The sequence below is a fragment of the Eutrigla gurnardus genome (genome assembly GCF_963514095.1).
Source record: "Eutrigla gurnardus genome assembly, chromosome: 22".
Classification (NCBI taxonomy): domain Eukaryota; kingdom Metazoa; phylum Chordata; class Actinopteri; order Perciformes; family Triglidae; genus Eutrigla; species Eutrigla gurnardus.
Window position 1 is genome coordinate 17,055,853 of NC_139933.1, and position 20,019 is coordinate 17,075,871.

General features: G+C 43.6%; 1 protein-coding gene across 11 annotated transcripts in view; it reads right to left on the bottom strand.

Moving 5' to 3' along the window:
* Positions 1 to 20,019, bottom strand: part of LOC311032688 (ankyrin-3-like) — a 121,682-nt gene that overhangs the window by 8,690 nt on the left and 92,973 nt on the right. For 8 of the 11 annotated variants that reach the window (XM_084039648.1, XM_084039644.1, XM_084039643.1 and 5 more), the window contains 12 exons: positions 19,619 to 19,773; positions 18,773 to 18,984; positions 18,471 to 18,678; positions 17,672 to 17,997; positions 17,027 to 17,152; positions 16,351 to 16,473; positions 15,812 to 15,838; positions 15,121 to 15,202; positions 6,108 to 13,859; positions 3,836 to 3,910; positions 2,526 to 2,657; positions 2,253 to 2,396 (listed from right to left, as the gene is read on the bottom strand). In XM_084039648.1, coding sequence (XP_083895774.1) covers positions 2,253 to 2,396; positions 2,526 to 2,657; positions 3,836 to 3,910; positions 6,108 to 13,859; positions 15,121 to 15,202; positions 15,812 to 15,838; positions 16,351 to 16,473; positions 17,027 to 17,152; positions 17,672 to 17,997; positions 18,471 to 18,678; positions 18,773 to 18,984; positions 19,619 to 19,773 — 9,362 coding nt within the window. The remainder of the gene's footprint in view (positions 1 to 2,252; positions 2,397 to 2,525; positions 2,658 to 3,835; positions 3,911 to 6,107; positions 13,860 to 15,120; positions 15,203 to 15,811; positions 15,839 to 16,350; positions 16,474 to 17,026; positions 17,153 to 17,671; positions 17,998 to 18,470; positions 18,679 to 18,772; positions 18,985 to 19,618; positions 19,774 to 20,019) is intronic. The other 3 variants (XM_084039647.1, XM_084039640.1, XM_084039639.1) reach the window with 2 other exon arrangements.

The following is a 20,019-nucleotide window of genomic DNA, read 5'->3' on the forward strand; positions in this document are numbered from 1 at the left end:
GGCAACCTGTGTGGCCCAGTGTAAATAAATCTGATGAACTAAATATAAAGTGTATGGAAGTAGCTAACAAGTGAGCATCTCGCTTCTTTGTTCGTCCCATGTTCCCCCGAGATAATACTGATCCAAAGTGGTGCTATGCTAAAGCCTGCTAGTTAGCTGTAGATGTCATCCAGTTAGAGCAGAGGTATTGATTGCAAGCTCCGATGCACGACTTGTGGACACTTGTTCTTCCAGTCTCTAGTCAGCTCAAACTCAGCAGCCAGGGTAAAAAGCAGAAGCTACGATTGGATCCGGTGTTAGCGAAAGGGTGGCCATTAGGTGTTAATTAGGTGTGGTTAGCGCCAACAAGAGGGGTTAGTCACTTAGAAGCAGAAGAAGAGGAGGAGGAGGAGAAAGGAGGCGGGCTGTCTGCCGGTCTCAAAGCAGGAGAAGCTACAGCGGAGCGTAGAGGCTGGAGGACGTGGAGGCACCCGGGAGACGACAGGTACAGTACAGCTAACAGCAGTGACACAGAAGCAGAATTATACACTGTACACTTGGGAAAAAGGTGTTTCATTTTCAACCCATCAGCGAGCGTTGTCTGGGGACAGAGCACAGCCGCCCATCAACGTGCAGCATGTGTTGAAAAAGCTCCACCAGTTTGAAGTGTGTCAGAAGTGTATGGCTGTAAGCCGACAGCATCAGAGCAGGCAGCCTCTCACACAAAGCCGTAGCCATGCATTTTTTGTTGATTTCAAAAAACAAAACAAATACGTTAAAACGTCAGTTTCTTATTTTAAATCATCTCTGCAAAAAGATCCACCGCTGATAAAGCGAGCATAACGCGGATCCTTGTGTTAAGACGACTTTCAGAAACCTACTTAGACAGACCGGCAATGAGCCCCATTTCAGAAGTTTGTCTCTTTATCTTAAAAAATAAAACAAGTGAGTTCGGCATTTTGGCTGTCCCAATCTCAGATTTTTGCAACCAATAAACGGAAGTGACCATATTTGGATTCCGGAGGAGCAAGCTTCTGGTGTGAAGCTGCTAACAAAGTTAGCTTCTATAATTCCAACTTTACAGCTAAGTGCTGAACATCAGGCTGTATTGAAGACAACTTGAAACTAGCGATTGAGATCATAAACTCATGAAGCAGGGTCATTTTTTCTTAGACTTCCATGCAACCAGACTTCTTTTGACAACCAAAGGAGTTGCCCCCTGATGGCCAGCAGAGAGAATGCAAGTTTAAGGCACTTCAGCATTGGATGCACTTTTCAGAACAGGAGGTTTTTATATACATATATAAATATATATATGTATGGAAGATTATGAGACAATTATTTATGTACCTAACTTCCAGAACATGCTGTATATTTTACAATCAACTACATATGACAAAGGGCAGATCAAAGTTCTGAAATGTCCCTCATTGAGTCTGTCAGAATCAGAGATTATTGGCAGCTACAACATTTAATACTCATTTAAGAGGAGAGAGAGAAAGTTAGAAAGAGGGAAAGACTCGCCATGCTGCTTAAAGCAAGTATGCCATTAATATAAATTAGTTGTTAATGATTATTTCTTTTAAAGCATTATGTAATAGCATACGACAAATTGACAAGAAGGGAGATGTGGTGGGCATCGGTTAAAAGCCTAAACTTGTAACATACACGGAAACATAACTACTGTTGAACCAAACCATGAAGCGGCACCCGAACCCATCGGAGAAATGTGCTTCATTATCAACAGAAACTATCAACACGTTCATCCGATGGGACGGAGACACTGCTTCATTGGCGGCTTACATTTTGCTTTGGGATCATGCTTTTGAACAATATACAAAAACAGACAAACATACTAAGGTCTCATGCACCGAAAACGGTACATTAAAAGAAGAAAAATATGTTAATAAATACGCCTAAAAATCTATCGCTTGCCATTAAACATTCCAGTGACTGAGTGCAAGAAATTAATTGCACTGGCCAGCGTTGGAAAACTAACAGGCTGACTGGGGTGACCGCTCAATAAGGACGACTCTAATGCCGTTATACCTGATGGTCCATTAGGCTCCGTGAACCTGCTGGAGCATTGAGTCATTTTTGGTTCAATTCTAATCGACTGCCGTTGTTTTGGCCTAAGCCCGATTGGTTCTAGTATTCGATGACAACGGCCAGTCGGGTCTGACTATCTGGCTGAGAGAGGAAGGTGAAGAAGGGTGAAGGGATAGACTGAGAAGATAGACTTAAGAGTTCAGCTAGGGTGGGCTACACTTTACCATCGGACTGATCCGGGAATACTGCGTTATCATCGGCAAAGCAGCGTGTGCCTGAAATGTTACCGTAGTCAAATATGGGCCCTTCCAGCAAAGTCACAATATCCAACCGATTGATCTTAGTCAGCACCGCAGTTAAAGCATCCGCTAGAGGGGAGAGAGAGAGAGAAATTGCATTTAAAGTCATTCGATATTTCCATTCATATTGATTTGCTGTTTTTCATAAGTGAGCGATTGAAATATGCATCGGGAGAAGAAAACCTGCACGCTGCTTACTTGTGGCATTTTTACCGTCCCTGTGCACCCATTTCTTTAGGAGCATGAAGCTCTGTGCTGTCAGGGAATTGGGGTTTTCCACTCTGATAAAGTTGATCTCTTCCACAGAGAAATCCAGCTCCCTGGCCAGCTCTGTAACGAACACCAACAACACAAAGAATAAGACTTTTGACATCGACATACAAGAGTCTAATATCTGTTGAGGTAACCTGCCCGAAAAAAACAAAGGATTTAAGTGTAGAAAAGCAGAAAAACAGCAGGATACGTAGAAAAGATATGCATAAATGGAGGGCGAGGCATTTTGTATTAGATTGCAGGATTGCAGCAGTTATAATTCATTTTCCAACTCATCGGTTCTCATGTTACAACTTGATTGCCTTAGAGGGGGTTGTGATGAAAAACATCTCCGTGGTATGTATCAATACATTATAATGTGTTTCCTTGTGCAGAACACGGGTCCAAGCTAACGGAGGATGTGACGTGCCGCTCGTGCAGACAAACAAGGAGGCTATAAATGTTAAACCCGGAGAACGCGACGTTCTGCGGATCGCTGGCTGCAGCTCTGCAACAGCAACGCACATCAAATATAGATTAGACCCCACTCACTCAGTCGCTGCACCGGTAGCAGATAACTATTCACACTCATACGCACTTCAGATGGACACGCACACACACGCACACACGCACACACACACAGTGTGACGCCCACTCACTCGCTCACACGCATGCACTCAGGCAGGCAGGCGTGGTGCCGTGCTGCAGTGCAGGTGGTCAGGCTCGGACTGAACTGCAGAGACCACACCCTCACCACCGCTCAAATACACTACATACATAACATCATGTCCCCTACAAACACAGATAGATGAAATGGAACTGCATCACTACATCGCTGTACAAGCAATGACAATTAACCCTGCATTAACTACTGTATATATTTTCAGGTGAGAAATTACAATGCAATCCAAGTTTGGAGACTTTCCCCACTGTCGTGTTGCAGCATGTGTGTGGTGACGATGATGCGTGTGATATAAACGCCACTGCAGTGCTGCTCAGTGAACACGTTTGTCTGCTACATGTCCACCAGATGGCAACACACACTGTGAAACTAACAGATGGAGAGCTGGGCTCAGTCCAGCCCATTCACTCATACATACTGTATGTGTGGGTGTTAAAATTCACATACTGGTATCCTTTTTGTTTACACTGGTATCATGTCTAATGAATATATTGACATGATGAAGATAAATCCCACATTCCATAATAAAGATGGTATTCTTTCATCTTTTTTTGTGAGGTGTTGGTAAACTCACCAGTCCAGCTGAGTCCGAGGTGGTCGGCTACTATCGCCATGCGGAGGTCTGTTCTCTCGCAGGGACTCTGAGGGCCTGCGTGTCAAGGAGGCAGTGAAGGGCAGGACAAAAAACAATTAGCATGTGGCTTCATGACAACAACCCCCAAGTTAATTAAATGTAGTTCTCAGTAACGAGATACACAAAATGGCTCCTCCAAAAATGGCCACGGAGGCAGAAGAAACAGATTGGGATTGTGAACTGAAAGTTTGTCTGTCTCACACTGTAAATGTGATTTAACCATAAAACCTACTGAATACCTAGTTTATGAATACCTCTTTAATTAAAGTAAATGTTTTGCCTCCTTTTCATTTGAAATGTGATATTCATATTAATCCCCGTTTTGTCAAGTGAACAAACATAAAGACTAACTTTAGCTCACCGTCCCAGGTCTCACCTATGAAAACAAACAAACAGATTTTCTGGCCAGACTCTCCTCAATGATTCAGTTTAGATAAGTGATGTATAAATTAAAAACAGCCTCAAACTAGTGGTTTCATGTGGTATTATGTTTCCGATAATAGGAGTTATTACCAAACTATTCTTTAAAGTTTTACATGGACTGTCTTAAGCTGTCAAACTGTGACCTACTTGTTATTAAATGGAGAAAAGAAACTAGAATATATTGTGAGCATATTTTTAATAAATTGCATTGTGTGTACATTGCACATCCTCGTATAAACATTAAATTCTGCCTACATTTCGAGAAATTACATCTTAACCTCTCGCCATAGTTATAGACTTAGAAACGTGCATTGCAATCTTTAACGCAATTTCTGCCTGTTTTAACTTTACTTGAATGAATTCAAATTAAATATAAGAGCAGCAGATGCAGAAATACTTTTTGTAATATGTGGGCACACCAAACAGTGTATAGTGCCGCTGGTCACTTTTTAAATGTTCTCTTCTCTTTTATTGCACCTTTTAAACTTATTTTATCTAGCCCTTTTCTTTTATGTGCCTTTATTTATTTATCTTTATTTATCTTTTCTGTGTCTTTTTTTGTTTATTCCTTGATTATTGCACCTTATAGTGAAGCACTTTGGTGCGGCTAAGCCCTCTATAAATGCGCTATATAAATAAATTGACATTGACCAATAATAAATGACAGTAACACTGTAGTGCTGCATAGTTATTTTGATGAGAATATCGTTTTCTAAGGCACATGAGATTTCCATAGTATCTGTACTAGCGTCCAATCGAGGACAACTAAGAAATATTATTGCAGTAAATACATTTAGACTAGCAGTATTAAATAATCTCAGTGAGACAACTAAAAACACAAAATATCAAAGCATGAGGATCTGTGAGGCCAGAAAAGGAAAAACAAAAATCATATTTTCACACTAAATGTTTGATGTCCAGTAGTATTAGTATTGGTAGTTTTGTATCACAACACTAACAACAAACGATCTACCATCAGGCAACATACTGATGAAAGCAATTCATGGCTTCAACTTGAAACCAAAAGCAATCCAGCTGTTTACCACACCGACGCCAACATTTATCTGATTGTCAAGTTTAGCCAATGAATTGTTTTCGCAGCGTTCTCAGAGAACCAAAGTACCGGCGAATGATTTCTACAAACCAGGCAAGCAGACCAAAACAAACACAAGATCAGATTTCCTCAAATAATCGTTCACATCTAAGGGTCTTAATCGTGTCGAGGGGGAGGGGTGGACGTGAGCTGTGCGTGGCCATGTGGTGAGGTGCGAGGCCAACTCCGTAGTGTGAAATGAAAAGTGAGAATGTGTGTGGTAGCCTGCAAAAACCCCACAGTAATAGAAGGGAAGGACTTGCTCATAAGTAACCCTCAAGTGTGCCTACTTGTAAACCAATGCTGAAACTAAAAACATGCTTTCTGAAACTGAAATTGTAGTTTCTGTGCACCAAAGACATCACTCTAATCTGTCATTAAACTCCCACGAGCCATGAGGAGATTAATCCGCCGTCCTTGAACATACACATACATCTAACCAATTTCAAAACGCCAATCAGCATGAAATATCCAGGGGAGAAATTTAGAGTATTGCCGATACCGTCATAGATTCTCCATGTCTTTAGCCTTCACCACTTTGTCTAAAACAGACAGCACAGGACACAGATAACAAGAACGACAGGAAGAAGAAGTGACACTCACGACGTCACATCACAAAGCACCCCACAACAGCTGCATGCATCTCAGAGAGAAAGGTAAAAAGATATATCAAGTGTTTAGAAAGAGTTTACAAACTAGTCTGGTTCTCCGTGACAGGAGCCGTGATTCGTTGATCAACCTGACTCCCTTCCTCCATCTGCTCATGCTCCTTGCCTCCAAGTGTCCGACTACTCTTCCTCCTGCTCCTCCTCATCATCCTCCTCCTCTCACTGCTGGCCTGCTCAACCTCAGCTCTCACATCTCTAGGTGTTGATGCGGTGTTGCTGGTGGAGGTGGAGGTAGAGGTGCGTGAAGGGCAGGTACTTCTAGAAGCTCTAGATGGTTCTGACAGAGAAGTGTTCCTGGTTGTGCTGAGGCTGCAGCTCTCCTCTTCCTCAGTGGGCAGTGTTTCCCCCTCTAACTTTCTGTTTTCAGCTTTCTTGGAAACGGTTTGGTCCAAACTTTTGGCTGCCTGGCTATTTGCAGACCTTTTTTTAACATTTTTGGAGACCACTGCACTGTTTCTTCTCCCCGTCTCAATTGTGCTGCCTCTACATGCGGTCTTCTCTAAACTGTCTCCGTGTTTGTCTCTAAGCCTGCCTTTAGTCAGCGGTTTATTATCCCTGGCAGTTTTAATGCTTCTATCGCTAACCACAGGTTTAGTTTGAACCTGCTTCCGCTCCTGGGAACAAGATGAGTATTTCATTACTGGGATTCTAGATTGAGGAAATACATTCTCAAAAGGGTCTAATATTTCCCTGACGTTGTGTTTTCTTACTTGGAATTTACCAACATTGTCTTTCACTTTTACTTGACTTTGACTGCATAGTTTGTTGCTGAGCGACCTCACTGGTATCCTGGACTTGCATTTCTTGCCTTTGACCTCTTTGGCTCCTGTGTTCATTATTGCTACATTAGTATAACCCCTGCCTTCTGTGCTCCTCTCCCCTAGCTGACCCACCTCCTGCAGAGAGGGTCCAGAAGAGGACAACAAGTTGAACACGATCCTACCAGCCTGGACAATATCTGATTGGACAAAGTCGGAGTCAGGGATGCTGCTCCCGATAGTGCTAACATGCTGTGAAGGTGCGAAAGAAGAATCTGTGCTTTGGTAATAAGTGTGATTTTCTGAAGTCCAATCCAAATGGTTGGAAGTACCTGAAGGAATTCTTTGATTTGAATAATAATTTGTGATGCCTGATGTATCAAAATTAGAATAATCTGTATAGATTGAGGTTAAATAATAAGAACTATCTACAGTTGTTCCTGAGGTTGTGTCTGAGTGATCAAAGGTGCCTGCTATTCTACATTTAGACCCACTATTCAAAGCATCAGAAGCTTCATCAGATGACAACTTGTGTCCTGCTCTAAAAGTGGAGAATTTAGGCCCAGAGTTGGAAATCAAGTCTCTGCATGCGGTGTAACTGCCAGAAGCATTTGATATTTCTAGCTGGACAGTAGTAGTCTCAATGGAGACTTGAGGGACTGTTGAGGTGTCTGTGGGATCCTGAATACTAAACTGATCCTTGTGCTGTGAGGAAGCATTTACCTCTGAGTCCCTGACCCTGTATCTGCCCGCCGAGTAGTAATGCTCACCGATCTGAAAAAACTGGAGCCTCTCCTCCACCATGTCCCTCTTGCTCATGTCAATCGCACCACTGCGTGTCATCTCAAACATCTTCCCTTCATGGAAGGGGAATGGGTTTGGCTCGCTCGTCGGCGTGCTATCATCTGTTGGTGTTCGGGCTGGGGTAGTGTCTGGTGTTGTGGCCTGAGACTGGTCGTCCACAGCCAGTCCAAAAGGCTTAGGCTCACCATTGCTTTCCCTTGTCCCTCCCATGTCAACGACTTCTTCTTCTCCATCTTTACTGGGCCAGGGGTCAAAGTCCAGCCCCTTAGTGGCAACAGTCTTAAAAGTGGAATTAAACTCCTCTTCTAACTTATAACTAAAGTAAGTGTCTGAAAATCCCTCTTTATCTGACTGCTTTAGTTCCTGACTTTTAACCCCCACATCATTACTGACACCATCAGGTGTGCATCCATTTGATGGGGTATCTTTTTTGAAGGGGTCCTTTTGACATTCCTCTGGGGTTTTCTCCTCCTCAATAACTTCCAGTTTAGTTGGAGGAAAAGAGCGGTCAGTGGACCTAAATGTGTCTGTTGCCCAGACGTCTCTCCGGCTGTCTGGAAGACCATACAGCCGTAAATCTGCCTGCTCGCACAGGCCGTCATCCTCATCCTGAAGTTCATATCCATCTAGGGAGTCTATCTCTGTCGCATCTGTATCATGAGAAAATTCAGCCGTTGTGGCTATTGAACAGTCTGTAATTGACTGGTCATTTCCATTTTGTTCATATTCATAGTCCTCCCCTTTGCCATTCGAACCTTTAGAACCATTGGAACCATTGTTCCCACCATTAGGTTCTTTATTGTTTCCATTTTTGTCATGTTTTTTGGCTTTAGATGCCTTTTCCTTCTCTATTTTTTGCTCCAACTCCTCCTCAGGAACATTAAAAGTGAACTTCCTACAAGGAATTGGTTGAAAGATTGACTTATCCTCTTCTCTAGCCTCTTCATCGTTTGATTGACTATCATCTTCCCCCGGGGACACCGGGGAAGGTGGTTGGATACGTATGATTGGCTCGGTCAGCAGGTGCTTGTCATGTTCTTCCTGTAGGTTCACCTCCATCATTTCTGTCTCAGTCTCTGAAGAGGCACAAGATCCTTTCCTTTCTGGGTCTGACATTTCTGAAGATGAGTCCAGAGGAGGAGGGGGAGGGAACTCAATATACGCGATACCTTTGTCTTTTGAGACCTCTCGATGCTCCTGCTCGGTCATTTCATCATACCTGCCATTTTCTGCTGTTTCTTGCTGGTTGATATTATAAGTTAATTCCTGCTGGTTATCAGTATTCTTTGTTTCTTGCTCATTAGCATTAGCAAGGTCTGCTTGGTAGCCATGAACACTAGTTTTGCTTTCTGGTAGGACCTCTTTAAAAGAGAAAACAAGTTTGCTTTGGTCATCTTCCTCCGATTCTTCAGATAACTCCATGATTGGGCTGGGTTTCCCCGGCATGAATCCCATAAAGCCATCAGGGGTTCTGGCCGTGAGGTCATAGCTGACCTCCTCTGAGCTGGGTGTCTCTGGTGTAATGGGGCTTTTCCCTGAGCTATCTATGAAAGAGACCTGCTCTAGTGTGTCATCATCTGGGCTTATAGGGCTGAGTGCTGAGCTTGAATTCTGTTTGACTGTGTACAGTGCCCCTTTGGCTTCCCTCTCTGCCTGCCTTCCTACCTGGACACTGACATAAACAGGTAATGTTTTGATACCCTTGAAATTCTCTTTGGTTGTTATAGTAGCTGGAGGGGTTAATACTTTCTCCAGTGTCTCTCTGGGGCTAAGAAGGTTGTTGGAGTTGGAATCTTTAGGTGCATTATCTAGAATTTCAAAGGTCAGACTTTCATCTCTACTGGCCAGGGTTGTCTCAAGATTTGTCTGTATTTTGCTCTTAGATAATGTAGGTATCTGTGAGGGTTTAGTTACTGTCTGTTTCTTTGTGAGTTCGTTATCTAACATAGAAGACAATCTCACAGGAATTTGTGAGTCTGTCTTTTTTCTAAGGTTTTTGTTTAGTGGTTCTTCTGTGTCTTTTCTTGACACCTCAGCTATTACTTCTTTGGAAGTGGACTCACTTTTTGTGAGTTGTTGGCTCTTTCTAGCATCACTATGTTTCTCTAGTAGTCTTGTAGTATCATGAACAAGAGGTGCCTGGACTTTCTGACCTTTATTGCTTTCTTTAATTACCTGAGTAACAGTGGAAGGGATATCTTTCCCTTTAGTAATTGCTTTTTGACTCTCAGTTTCACTGACTCTTTGCAACGAAGGCTCTGGGATGTTTCTGTTTGGTGACTTGTCTGCTGTGTGTTTTGGGGCTTTAGATGTTGATGATGTCAAAGCAGGTTTAATGCTGTCTGTGGCAGGACATTTGTCCTTCACTACATCGATTTTGGGGGTTAATTTTTCTGATGTTTCAGATACTTGTGACGTTTTTCCTCCAGAAAAAAGCTGACAAACAGGAAGTTTGCTCTCCTGTAATTTCTTTATTGAAGGTTTTGGCTGCACCGGAGGAGGAATTTTGGTTGGGCTAGATTTACTTTGTTTCTGAGCCTCAGATTCAAACTTCATTCTCACAGCACTGACTTTGGATGTCAATTTTACATGAGAGGGAGAAGAGGGTTCAGACTCACTGGTTTTAGTTTGTTGTTTAGTTTTGGCCTCGCTCGTGTAAGGGGGCGTGCTTTTCTGGGGACTGCTTGGTAAGCTAGAACTCTTCGTTTCAGTTGTACCGGTGCTGCCAAACATTTTACCAACTGAAGGCTCTCTGAGTTTGCTTTTACTGAAGGTGTCTTCTGCTTTAGGTCTCTGCTGTGTTTTCTCAGGGGTACTGCAAGCTGAACTAGGCCAGGACCTCGGTTCTTTTTGTTCTCGTCGCACAGGCTTTTTCTCAGGGGACTGCAACTCATCGTTGAGTTTCTCTGTTTTGTCACGGAAGAACTGTGATACCTCACTAAGTTTTTCCTCAGCCTCCTTTACAGTCTGATCCACCCTATCCTCATAAAGGAGCTTATCCCTGCTCCTGTCATGTTTATCCTCTGTGAATCGCATCCAAACAGCATGTTTGGGGCTGCCCTGCTCTGTGGAGTAATGAAGCACCGTCACCTTATCAAACTGAGATGGTTCGTCTCTGTGCATGTATTTACCAGATATAGGGGTGCCATCCTTTGATGACTTAGAAGCAAACTCTCTTTTGGGGCTCCCATGCTGCCTACTCTCAGTGCCACGGCTACCGTTCTCTTCTCCTTGGTGTTTTTTGTCAGTCAACATTGCCGTATCCTCTGTGTCAGAGTGAGACAGCGATGACGCGTCAACTTTCTCCGAGAGAAGCATTTTCTCAGCAAATCTATACGACTCGCCTCTGATTTCCGATAGCTCATCGTCACAGTATTCTATCGAGTGTTGGCTCAATAGTTTCAGGGCTTTGTATGAATCATCTGCCATCAGCTGGGCAGAATTTGGGCGACTGTCCTCCTCGTGTGAAACAGGGGTGTTAACCCGCGACGTTTCTAGGAACGAAGGCAGAGATTCTTCAGCAGTAAGTTCCTCCTCTTCCTGTTGGGCATCATCATAATCGGTAAGTTCTTTAATACCATGGTCCCCTTTGTAGACATACAGCTCAGGGTGTTTTTTGGTTTCCCTGATAATAACCTCAGTGGGCTCTGTTGTGCTGTGGCCCTTTTCGATATGAACCTCAATTATCCTTTCGACTTTGGGTTTGGATTTAGTATCTCTGTCAAGAAATCTAGGGGTCAGCTCATCGCCTTTGACAGAATCCTGGCTAGCTTTGTGTTCAAAAAGCCCTGCCAATTCTTTGGATGGATCCCTACCTGACTGGAACGCTTTCATGATATCTCTAACCGACATGCCTTCCTCTATCATCTCTGCGGCGTCAGTCAGTTGGGGCTTGTGATAGACCATTCTAGTTGTAGTAGTAATATGAGTTTCCTCTTTAAGACACACACTTTTGTTCATCATGGAGTCCTCTTCTGGCATAATCTGCAAGGCTTTTACAGAGCTTGTTGAAGCGGCATCCAGCTCTATAGAAGGAAGAGCAGATGCAGCCTCCTCCATGAGTATGGGCTCGCAAGGATCATCAGGCTGTTCAAAGCTCCTAATGTGGACCACTTCGGTCCTGGTCTCAGTTACGCAGGGAGGGATGGGTGAATCGGTGAATAGAGGCTTAGGCCCTGTACTCTCTGCACTCTGAGGAGCAGAGGGCGTCTTTTCACTCCTGGTCTCAAACCCACTGTCTGACAGGGGACTCTTATCCTGCTCATGGGACAGGTCCTCGGGTGACTCCAAAATAGTGTCCGCCCCTTGATATGACTCAGCAAGTTTGCTTAGGTCCTTCTCTGATGGAGACCTGAGCATGCCTGAGACCGGTGGGGGCATTTTGAGTTTGTGCTCTTGTATCGACATGGAAGGTTTAAGGACACGTTTCTGTTTCTCCTCCCCTTCCCTCTTTACCTCCTCCTCGTACCTACATTTCAACTCCGCCATTCTGGAGAGAGAGCTAGCACCGATGTCGTTTGTTAAGAAGTCCACCACTTTAGCCAACTCTAAGTCTTTACTTGACATGGACTGCTGTTTGAGCACTAGTGTGTTTTCATCAAAGGGAGGGTAATAGTCTGAGAGGGTACTTCTTTGTGCCTCCTCAATCTCATCTATGGAAAACTCCTCCCATTCATCCTCTGAGGCCCTCTCTTTAACACTCCTACCTTCACTACTGACATCTTTCTGTAATATCTCACTGACTTTCACTAAATCTTCTTTTACTTTCTCCACTAGAGTAAACGGCTCCTCGTCCTCCAACTTAGTCTCTTTAGGAGTGCCAGTATATGACGTTTGAACGGTCTTAGCAGCTGTCTGCGTGTCCGTCTGTAGGATTGCAGTCATTCTGATCAGGTCCTCTTTCATGTCCGCTACATCTTTTAGTATCTCCTGGTTGGAAGTTCCAGTTGGGTGGATGATGGGTGGTGTGATAAAAGGAGGGGATTTCAGATGGGATTTTATTTTTGATGTAGTAACACAGGAAGACAGAGAGGAAGAAAGTGAGGATGAGGCACGAGAAGAATCAGGCAGTGCCATTTTGAGAGAACCCGGCCCTGGTTTGACAAGTGTCTCTGGAATGACGTTGACTAATGAAAACACAGGTACAGTCACTGTGTTAGAAGGAACTGCGCTGGCAGCTCCAGATCTCATAGAACCGTAAGCAGAGCTGGCTGCTGCAGACCTGCGGGAGGAGGGCAGTGATCTAAGAGTGCCATAGCCCGACACCGAATACGAGTCTATGGCTTCATTTATGGCCGCGCTTACGCCGGAGGTTGCTGCCTGTGTGGTGGCCTGGATCCTCTCCTGAAGGCTGCTACTTCTCTCTGAGAGATGGCGGGAAGAAGGTGAGGACGGTGTAGAGGAGGAGGATGGATATTTAACAGGGGAGACCGATCCATTCATCATGGACAACTCTGAGGAAGCGATGGTTGTTTGCCCAGTTGAGGAGAGAGATGAGAGGGATGACCTCCCTCCTCTGGACGCGAGTGTTGAATCTACAGCGGTTTTTAAAGAGGACAGTGTGGAGATGCTTTTAACAGAAGAAAGGTTAAGGGTGCCTGCATCTGTCGCAATTGTGGACCCAAGGGCAGTTTTTAAATAAAGCTTTGGGGACGCTGGAGCGGTGACAGACGCTGATGACCTATCAGGTACAGAACCATTGGGTATCGAGTGAAGTGGGGAGGTTCTTGATGTGTATGCTGAAGCCAGGTTTTTGATGGATGCTGGATCTGTGGCAGGTTTGTATGAGCTTCCAGAAGACACAAGGCTGGCAGACCCCTGGACAGGGTACTGACCCAGCTGGACAACAGTTTTAATGGGTGAAGGCATAGTCCTGTAAGACCTGATAGGGGATGAGGATAATAGGTCGCTAACTGATTTAACTGGGGATGACTGGGTAGGTGGTGGTGGTGGAGCTCCCAGGGTGGCTTTGATTGTTGCTGGGCATGCAGGGGATGGGGAGGAGAGGGGCCAGGTAGCTCTCAATGGAGAAGTAGCTGGTGAGCCTGCCGGTGAATCGGAACAGGTGAGGGAACCCCCCACTCCGATGGGCCTTGTTTGACCAGGGACGGTAATAGGAGCAGTCGACCATGATGGGTAAGGTCTGGTTGGAAAGACAGGTTTGTGAGGGTAACCAGCAGGCAGTGCTCTTGCTGCTGCGCCTCGCTCAACTGTTGTTTCTTCAGATGAATTTGTAGAAATAATGATTAAAAAAAAGAAAGAATGGGGGGTGAAAATAATATGTGGGATAGTAAAGGTAACAGAAATCATATCGGGGAAGGAGAAGGAATAAAAAAAAAAGTGAAAGGAAAAGAGATCAGAGGAGGAAGAGTTTGTCAGTGACGCAGTCCTGGTATCAAGGAAGGAAAAATAGCAGTTTTATGAAGTGTTGATATTTTAAGAATTGATTGAAGACGATGTTATGAAAATAAACAGTTGTGTTCCTGTATGATTCAGGATTGGGACATGACTCGGAGACCAACGACAACAACGACAACACAATGAATAAACTGAACGAAGCACATACAGCAGCAAAGTAAAATTATAAAGACAATGGAGTAGACTAACAATTGACAACAGAAAAATGGTCGGACGAATGTACCAGGATCAACACAAAAACAACTTTTCTCTTTGGACTTCAGATGTGTTAAAAATCGGCGTATGGATTCTTGGCTCTAATTTCAATCCGCTTTTTAAAGTGCCTTTTATCTGTTTGGTCCAAAAAAAATGACATAATGACAGATTCTCCAAAGACAATTTAGATGCTGATACAACAGAGCCAATGGCTGCAAAAGTTTCAATTTCCTTTTATATAAACAACAAAATATGACAAAATGTGCTTTCAAAGACGTAGTTTTGTTGCACATTTTGTCACACAAGATCAAGGAGAACCGGTGACGAGCACAAAGTCAGAAAAACTAAAAACAAACACTTGAAAGAAAGCCAAACTCTTTTTGTCCCACAAAAAGCTGCTACATCATCATAAAGCCAAAAAAGGAACGTAAAAACCCAGAGGGGACAAAATGAAAAAATACATACAATTTTACTTTGACCTGCCTCCCAAATGTCGACAACATCGTGTCGGTAAGTCAAAGAAAATGTTCGATGTTGCTGCATTTGCATTTTTGAAAAAAACTCAGCAGTGGAAATCAACTAAAACAAACCAGAAAGAAGTAAAACTCACAATGTGGGCAAGCACAGCACGAAAACCACTCATTGACCCATGCAAAAATATGTACCATGTCGTAAAAACAAGCATGTGGACAGTGCATGTTATGTAGGATGAGAAATAGGCATTTATAACATTAAGTAAGTCACATCTATCTACATTATCGCTCACGCAGTTTACAGGTGAATTAAAATGGTTAATAAATTAACTTATCCACGAATAACTGGCATTGCTACGTTCATCAATTGGTTAGTGAAAATGTCAGGACTCACTCAGTGCAGGCTCGGCCAGATAGCTGTAGCGCTTACGTAAGGCTAGGGATGCAAAGGTATGACGTCGCTCTGGCTTTTCAGTCTGCAACAATAGCAAACAAAACAAAAAGTTCCAGATCAAACCTACATTGTTCGGTGCTGCCAAATGACCAACATTTGGACGTTGATAAATTGAAAAATAAATTGAAGCAAACCCAATAGTCTGCGTTAGTCGGTATGAACATAAAAACAAAAAGCCCATGTGTAACAGTTGCGTAACACAGCAGAAAATTCTCCTTTAAGAGTTTTCACTGCATTCAATCCATAGAAGCACTGACAGTACTACTCACACACGATTACGCCTAGCTAGCCAACAGCTTCAAGTTAATCATGATAAGGCTACAAACTTTAAATTATTAATTCTTATGGGCAAATAATCCGCTTTAATATAATGTTACTAAAGGTTAAGTAAAAACAAACTCCACAGCCACTTGCATCACATACTGTGGGACGGAAGGGGTGATAAAACATATCGCTTATCATTACAATATATAATAATATATGTCATGCAGAACTGAGCGGCTAACGGTTATTTGAACAAGGAAAGCTTGTATTGTCCTTGTGGAAGCGGAAAAGAATAATGCTATGATGAAGCAGGGCCGCCATAGAGCTAGCGCAGAGGACAGCGAATGGTGGGGAGGGTGTGGTTTACCTCGTCCTCGGCATCTGACTCCATTTCCTGGTTCCCAAGATGCATTGCAGAAACAGGAGGGAGTAACATAATGGAAAGCAGGGGAAGGGGGGAAAGAAACATCAGGGTGTGAAAAAGGAGTGATTGATAGAAGCTCAAACTCAGAAGAGAAGCCACTTTAGCAAACTCAGCAAACCAACAAAAAAACACAGACATACCAAACACCAAAAAATAAAAAGTTTAAAACACTCAGCAGCAAATGAAGTCAAGCCACAAAAAAGCCAGCCTGACAATCAAAAATATCCATTTGCACAAAAAGCCCTCAGCCAAAACCAAATCAAGAAGGTAGGCAGGAACAACATGAAACAGCCAAATGACAAGAATCCACTGCGTAGATAACCGATTGATAAAGAGAAGCTTTAAAACAGATAAAAGACACAGTGGCGGCAGTTTGGCCAAAGTCCTTTCATCTCCCGGTGTTATCGGGGCCCGGAGTACCCTAACCACGAGGATGGTCATGGAGGTGAAGACAGAGAATGGTTGAGTTCACGCCACCTTACCTTCTTCACGGCTGGAAGCGTGATGTTCAGGTTGCACACGGCGGTCTGAGGGAGGCCTTTTACGGTCTTACACTCTTTGAGGAAGGTGAGACGGCCGCAGGGCTCCTGGCTGGGATCTCTCACCTGGAGAGGGAACATGGCTGCTTTATGTAGCTTCATCTTTCATTAAGTAGTGGCTGCTCATGCACTTCAACACTTAAGCATGACATTATCCCCACGCATGGGAATGGCAATGTTCACGGCAATGTTTTAATTTAGTACGATTATTTATTTCAGCACTTGAAAGCAGAATTTTTCAGGATTTTTATTCTCCTTCTGGTTTTAAATCGTATTCATTTGTAACACAACTGATCATTGCCAGTTGCTCTTCTTAGTTTAGAGTGAGCCTGAGTGAATTTATACCCAGCAAGAATACTTTCCCCCAAATAACAGAAGAGGATTGATTGTAGAGATTAATGTGTCGATCAATGATTGGTCTGGGTAAGAGTCGGGCAGCGAAGGCGGATAGAGCCAAAACCATGCTTGGTTAGCACAGTATTTTACCAGCTGCTGCTCGTCTCCACAATTATGTCTTTTATACTATGGTGTGATTTTGTTAACTTTCATTGTTGATTTATAGATCTCCCGACTCCGCAGGTTGCTGTACGTTAAGGTGTTGACGGAGTGTAAACAGTACCTTGACACAGAAGGGCAACCGGTTCTCCTTGAAGGCGTAGAAGTTAAGAACTAACTGCTGACCACCTTTAGTCAGAGGAGCCAAGTTTCCATAGCAGTCGACATAGATGGGTCTCCCCTCAAGGACCTGAGAGAGCAACACGTCACAGAGGTCAGAGCGACACGTCACAGAGGTCAGAGCGACATGTCACAGAGGTCAGAGCGACACGTCACAGAGGTCAGAGCGACACGTAACAGAGGTCAGAGCGACACGTCACAGAGGTCTTTAAGGCACCTGTATATCCTAAACCATCAGAAAACTACAAAATACAAATTTTAAATACAAAATATTCACAAGTGACACTGTGGCTGCACAGAATCTGAACTAAATAAACTAAAAGAAAAGATTGCTTTACATCCAGTGTTTTATCTGATAGGGGGGGAAAAAATCAACTAAAGTCAATAACAATTGATGGAGAAGAACGTATGCTTTTCACATGTAACCACATAATATCATTAAAGAATGAAAGCATAAAAAAGTTTGTGTATAATGTTAAAAAAATACTGCTTTAATGATCTACTAATGCCATGGGGCTTGATCACGAAGTAATTTCCGATTATGCTTCAGAATCCCGATAATAATAACCGTCCACCGATGATGATGTACCTCTATGTCTTTGCTCCTGGCCACCTCTTCAAAGTTCTCCTGCTGCTCCAGCGTCTTGTCCACTTTGTCGTCTGTCATACAGAAGCACCTGAGTCTGGACTCCACCGGGTCATTGGTCTTGGCGAACACCACAAACTTGGCCATGTAGGGCACACAGATGAGCTCCCTGTAGAGCTGCATTGCCAGCCCCACCGTCTCCGGGATCTGATGGCAGTCTGCTAGCCAGAACCTGGCAGAGACGTTTGTGGTGAAGGAGACACAGTCGTTGATGAAGGTAAGCGGAGTCGTGCCGGTGATGTCTTCCCACTGTGCAGGTGATGTTCCACCTGGTAGACGGAGAGGGAGATTTTCTATTCATTTGGTTCTGGCATAATGTAAAGCGGGGACATTTTTAAGGAGACGTACAGGACAGAAGTCATTGCATTTCTTTTGACAGGCTATTTTGTTGTGCAGAAGTCGCAGCGCAAATAGGAAAGAGTGCAAATAAAATAAAAAATGTGCAAAAACCAATGCACCCAATGTCAGAAATGTAGTGTTATGAATAAACCTGGTTTTGCTTTCTATTATAGGTCAGACTGTTCTCATAAGTCGACGTTGACATACTTGTTTTACGTAACTTTCGTAACTATTTTAACTCATACCCATCACAAATACATGTCCAACCCCGACTCTTAACACTAATTTAACCTAAATTAACCTTCAACACTTTTTAAAAAAATGTCCTCACTCTCAAAGTCTAAAACTGAAATTGGTCCCCTTTTATTGGAAAGCTGTAAAAAACCAACACACACACACACACCTGTGATGCTACAGAGGAGGCGGAGACACGGAGTACAGTCTCCCTTGTAGCCGTTGCTGAGCCCCTCCCCTGAGAGGGGCGGGACTGGGATTGTCATGGTGATGGGCTTGTGGAACTTCCTTCTTCTGGGCTCCACGGTAACGATGGGGCTGAAGGTCGCCCGGTTACCCAGGATCTTCTTCACGGTGTCGTCGGGTACCGGTTGAGCCTGGGAGATGAGAGACCAGCGTGTGTTTAATGCGGTCGCACCGTTCAAACCTTCCGCCGCCGCGGTCGCTCTGAATAGAAACAACTGAACTCACCTGCAGCCCGACTTTGATCTTCTTGGTCAACGCCCCCTCGGGGAAGGAAGCCTGAACCAACGGGACGCTCCGGCTGTTAAGAGTCCCGCCCTCTGGTCCCATCTGATTGGTCTCCTGCCTGATTCGGGACACGACGGCAAAGTACTGCGGGAAGTCCTTGGTGATGATGCGGCAGATTCTCTTCCTCTCCAGCTCCTCGGCACTGTCCAGCTCTACGGGGAAGGAAAGTACACACATGACAATCAATCACAAAATAACATTTAATTAGAAATAATTTATTTTCAGCCTACAGAGGCAGCTCAGCTTGTAGAACTACTAGCACCAGCTATCTTAATTATCTTTATTTTAATTGTTTTGCAGCTACTACGAGGAGCCTCAATTTAATACTGATGTCTCTCTATGACCTACATAAGTGAAATGAATAATGATGAATAAAACTGGTTTATGTTATATATTATAGGTCAGCCTGTTCTCATAAGTTGACTTTGATTTATTTGTTTTACGAAACCTCCGTATTTTAACCCAAAAACCTGACCTTTTCCTAACCCTAACCAAGTCATGTTGCCTTTTCTTTTGACAGGCTATTCTAGTTAAGATAAAACAAGATCAGGTAGGATAGGTGTTGACTAATTTCAACCAATGATATTGTTTCACTTGGAAACACATCACTGCAGATAGATATTCTTGAAATGCCGTCAGAACAATTTATTAGATTCCGTCACCGCATATAATTCTACACATAAGGGTTTTAAAACACTTGCAGGCACGTATCATTTGAGTTTGAATATATAAATGTGCCCGTGTCCCCATTATGAGAACGTTTTGACGAAGTAAAGGCCCTTTTACCTTCGTCCATCCCGCTGAGCAGCTGATTGAGGTTGTCGGTCTTGTAGTCGTACAGGTGCTCCTTCCAGGTCTCTCCGTTCTCGCTGCGCAGCAGGATCAGCTCTCTCTCCTGGCCTCGCATCGAGCCAAAGTGAGGGATCTCCACTATCACAGGCCTGGTGAAGTAAACAAAGTACGGCTTGATTAATAATAATATTCATTTAGGACTGGAATGGCAGGTTTCGGTTTAGTTCTACAATGAGATCTGAAATTACACCAAAAAAACCAATAGCAATGCACAGTTAAATCTGAATGCACATAATGGAGGACATAGATCATCATCATAGAGGTGGCATTTATGCAGTTTGTCCATTTTACAATAAAGGGAAAACATTAAAGACACGGGTGGAGGTATGAGTGAA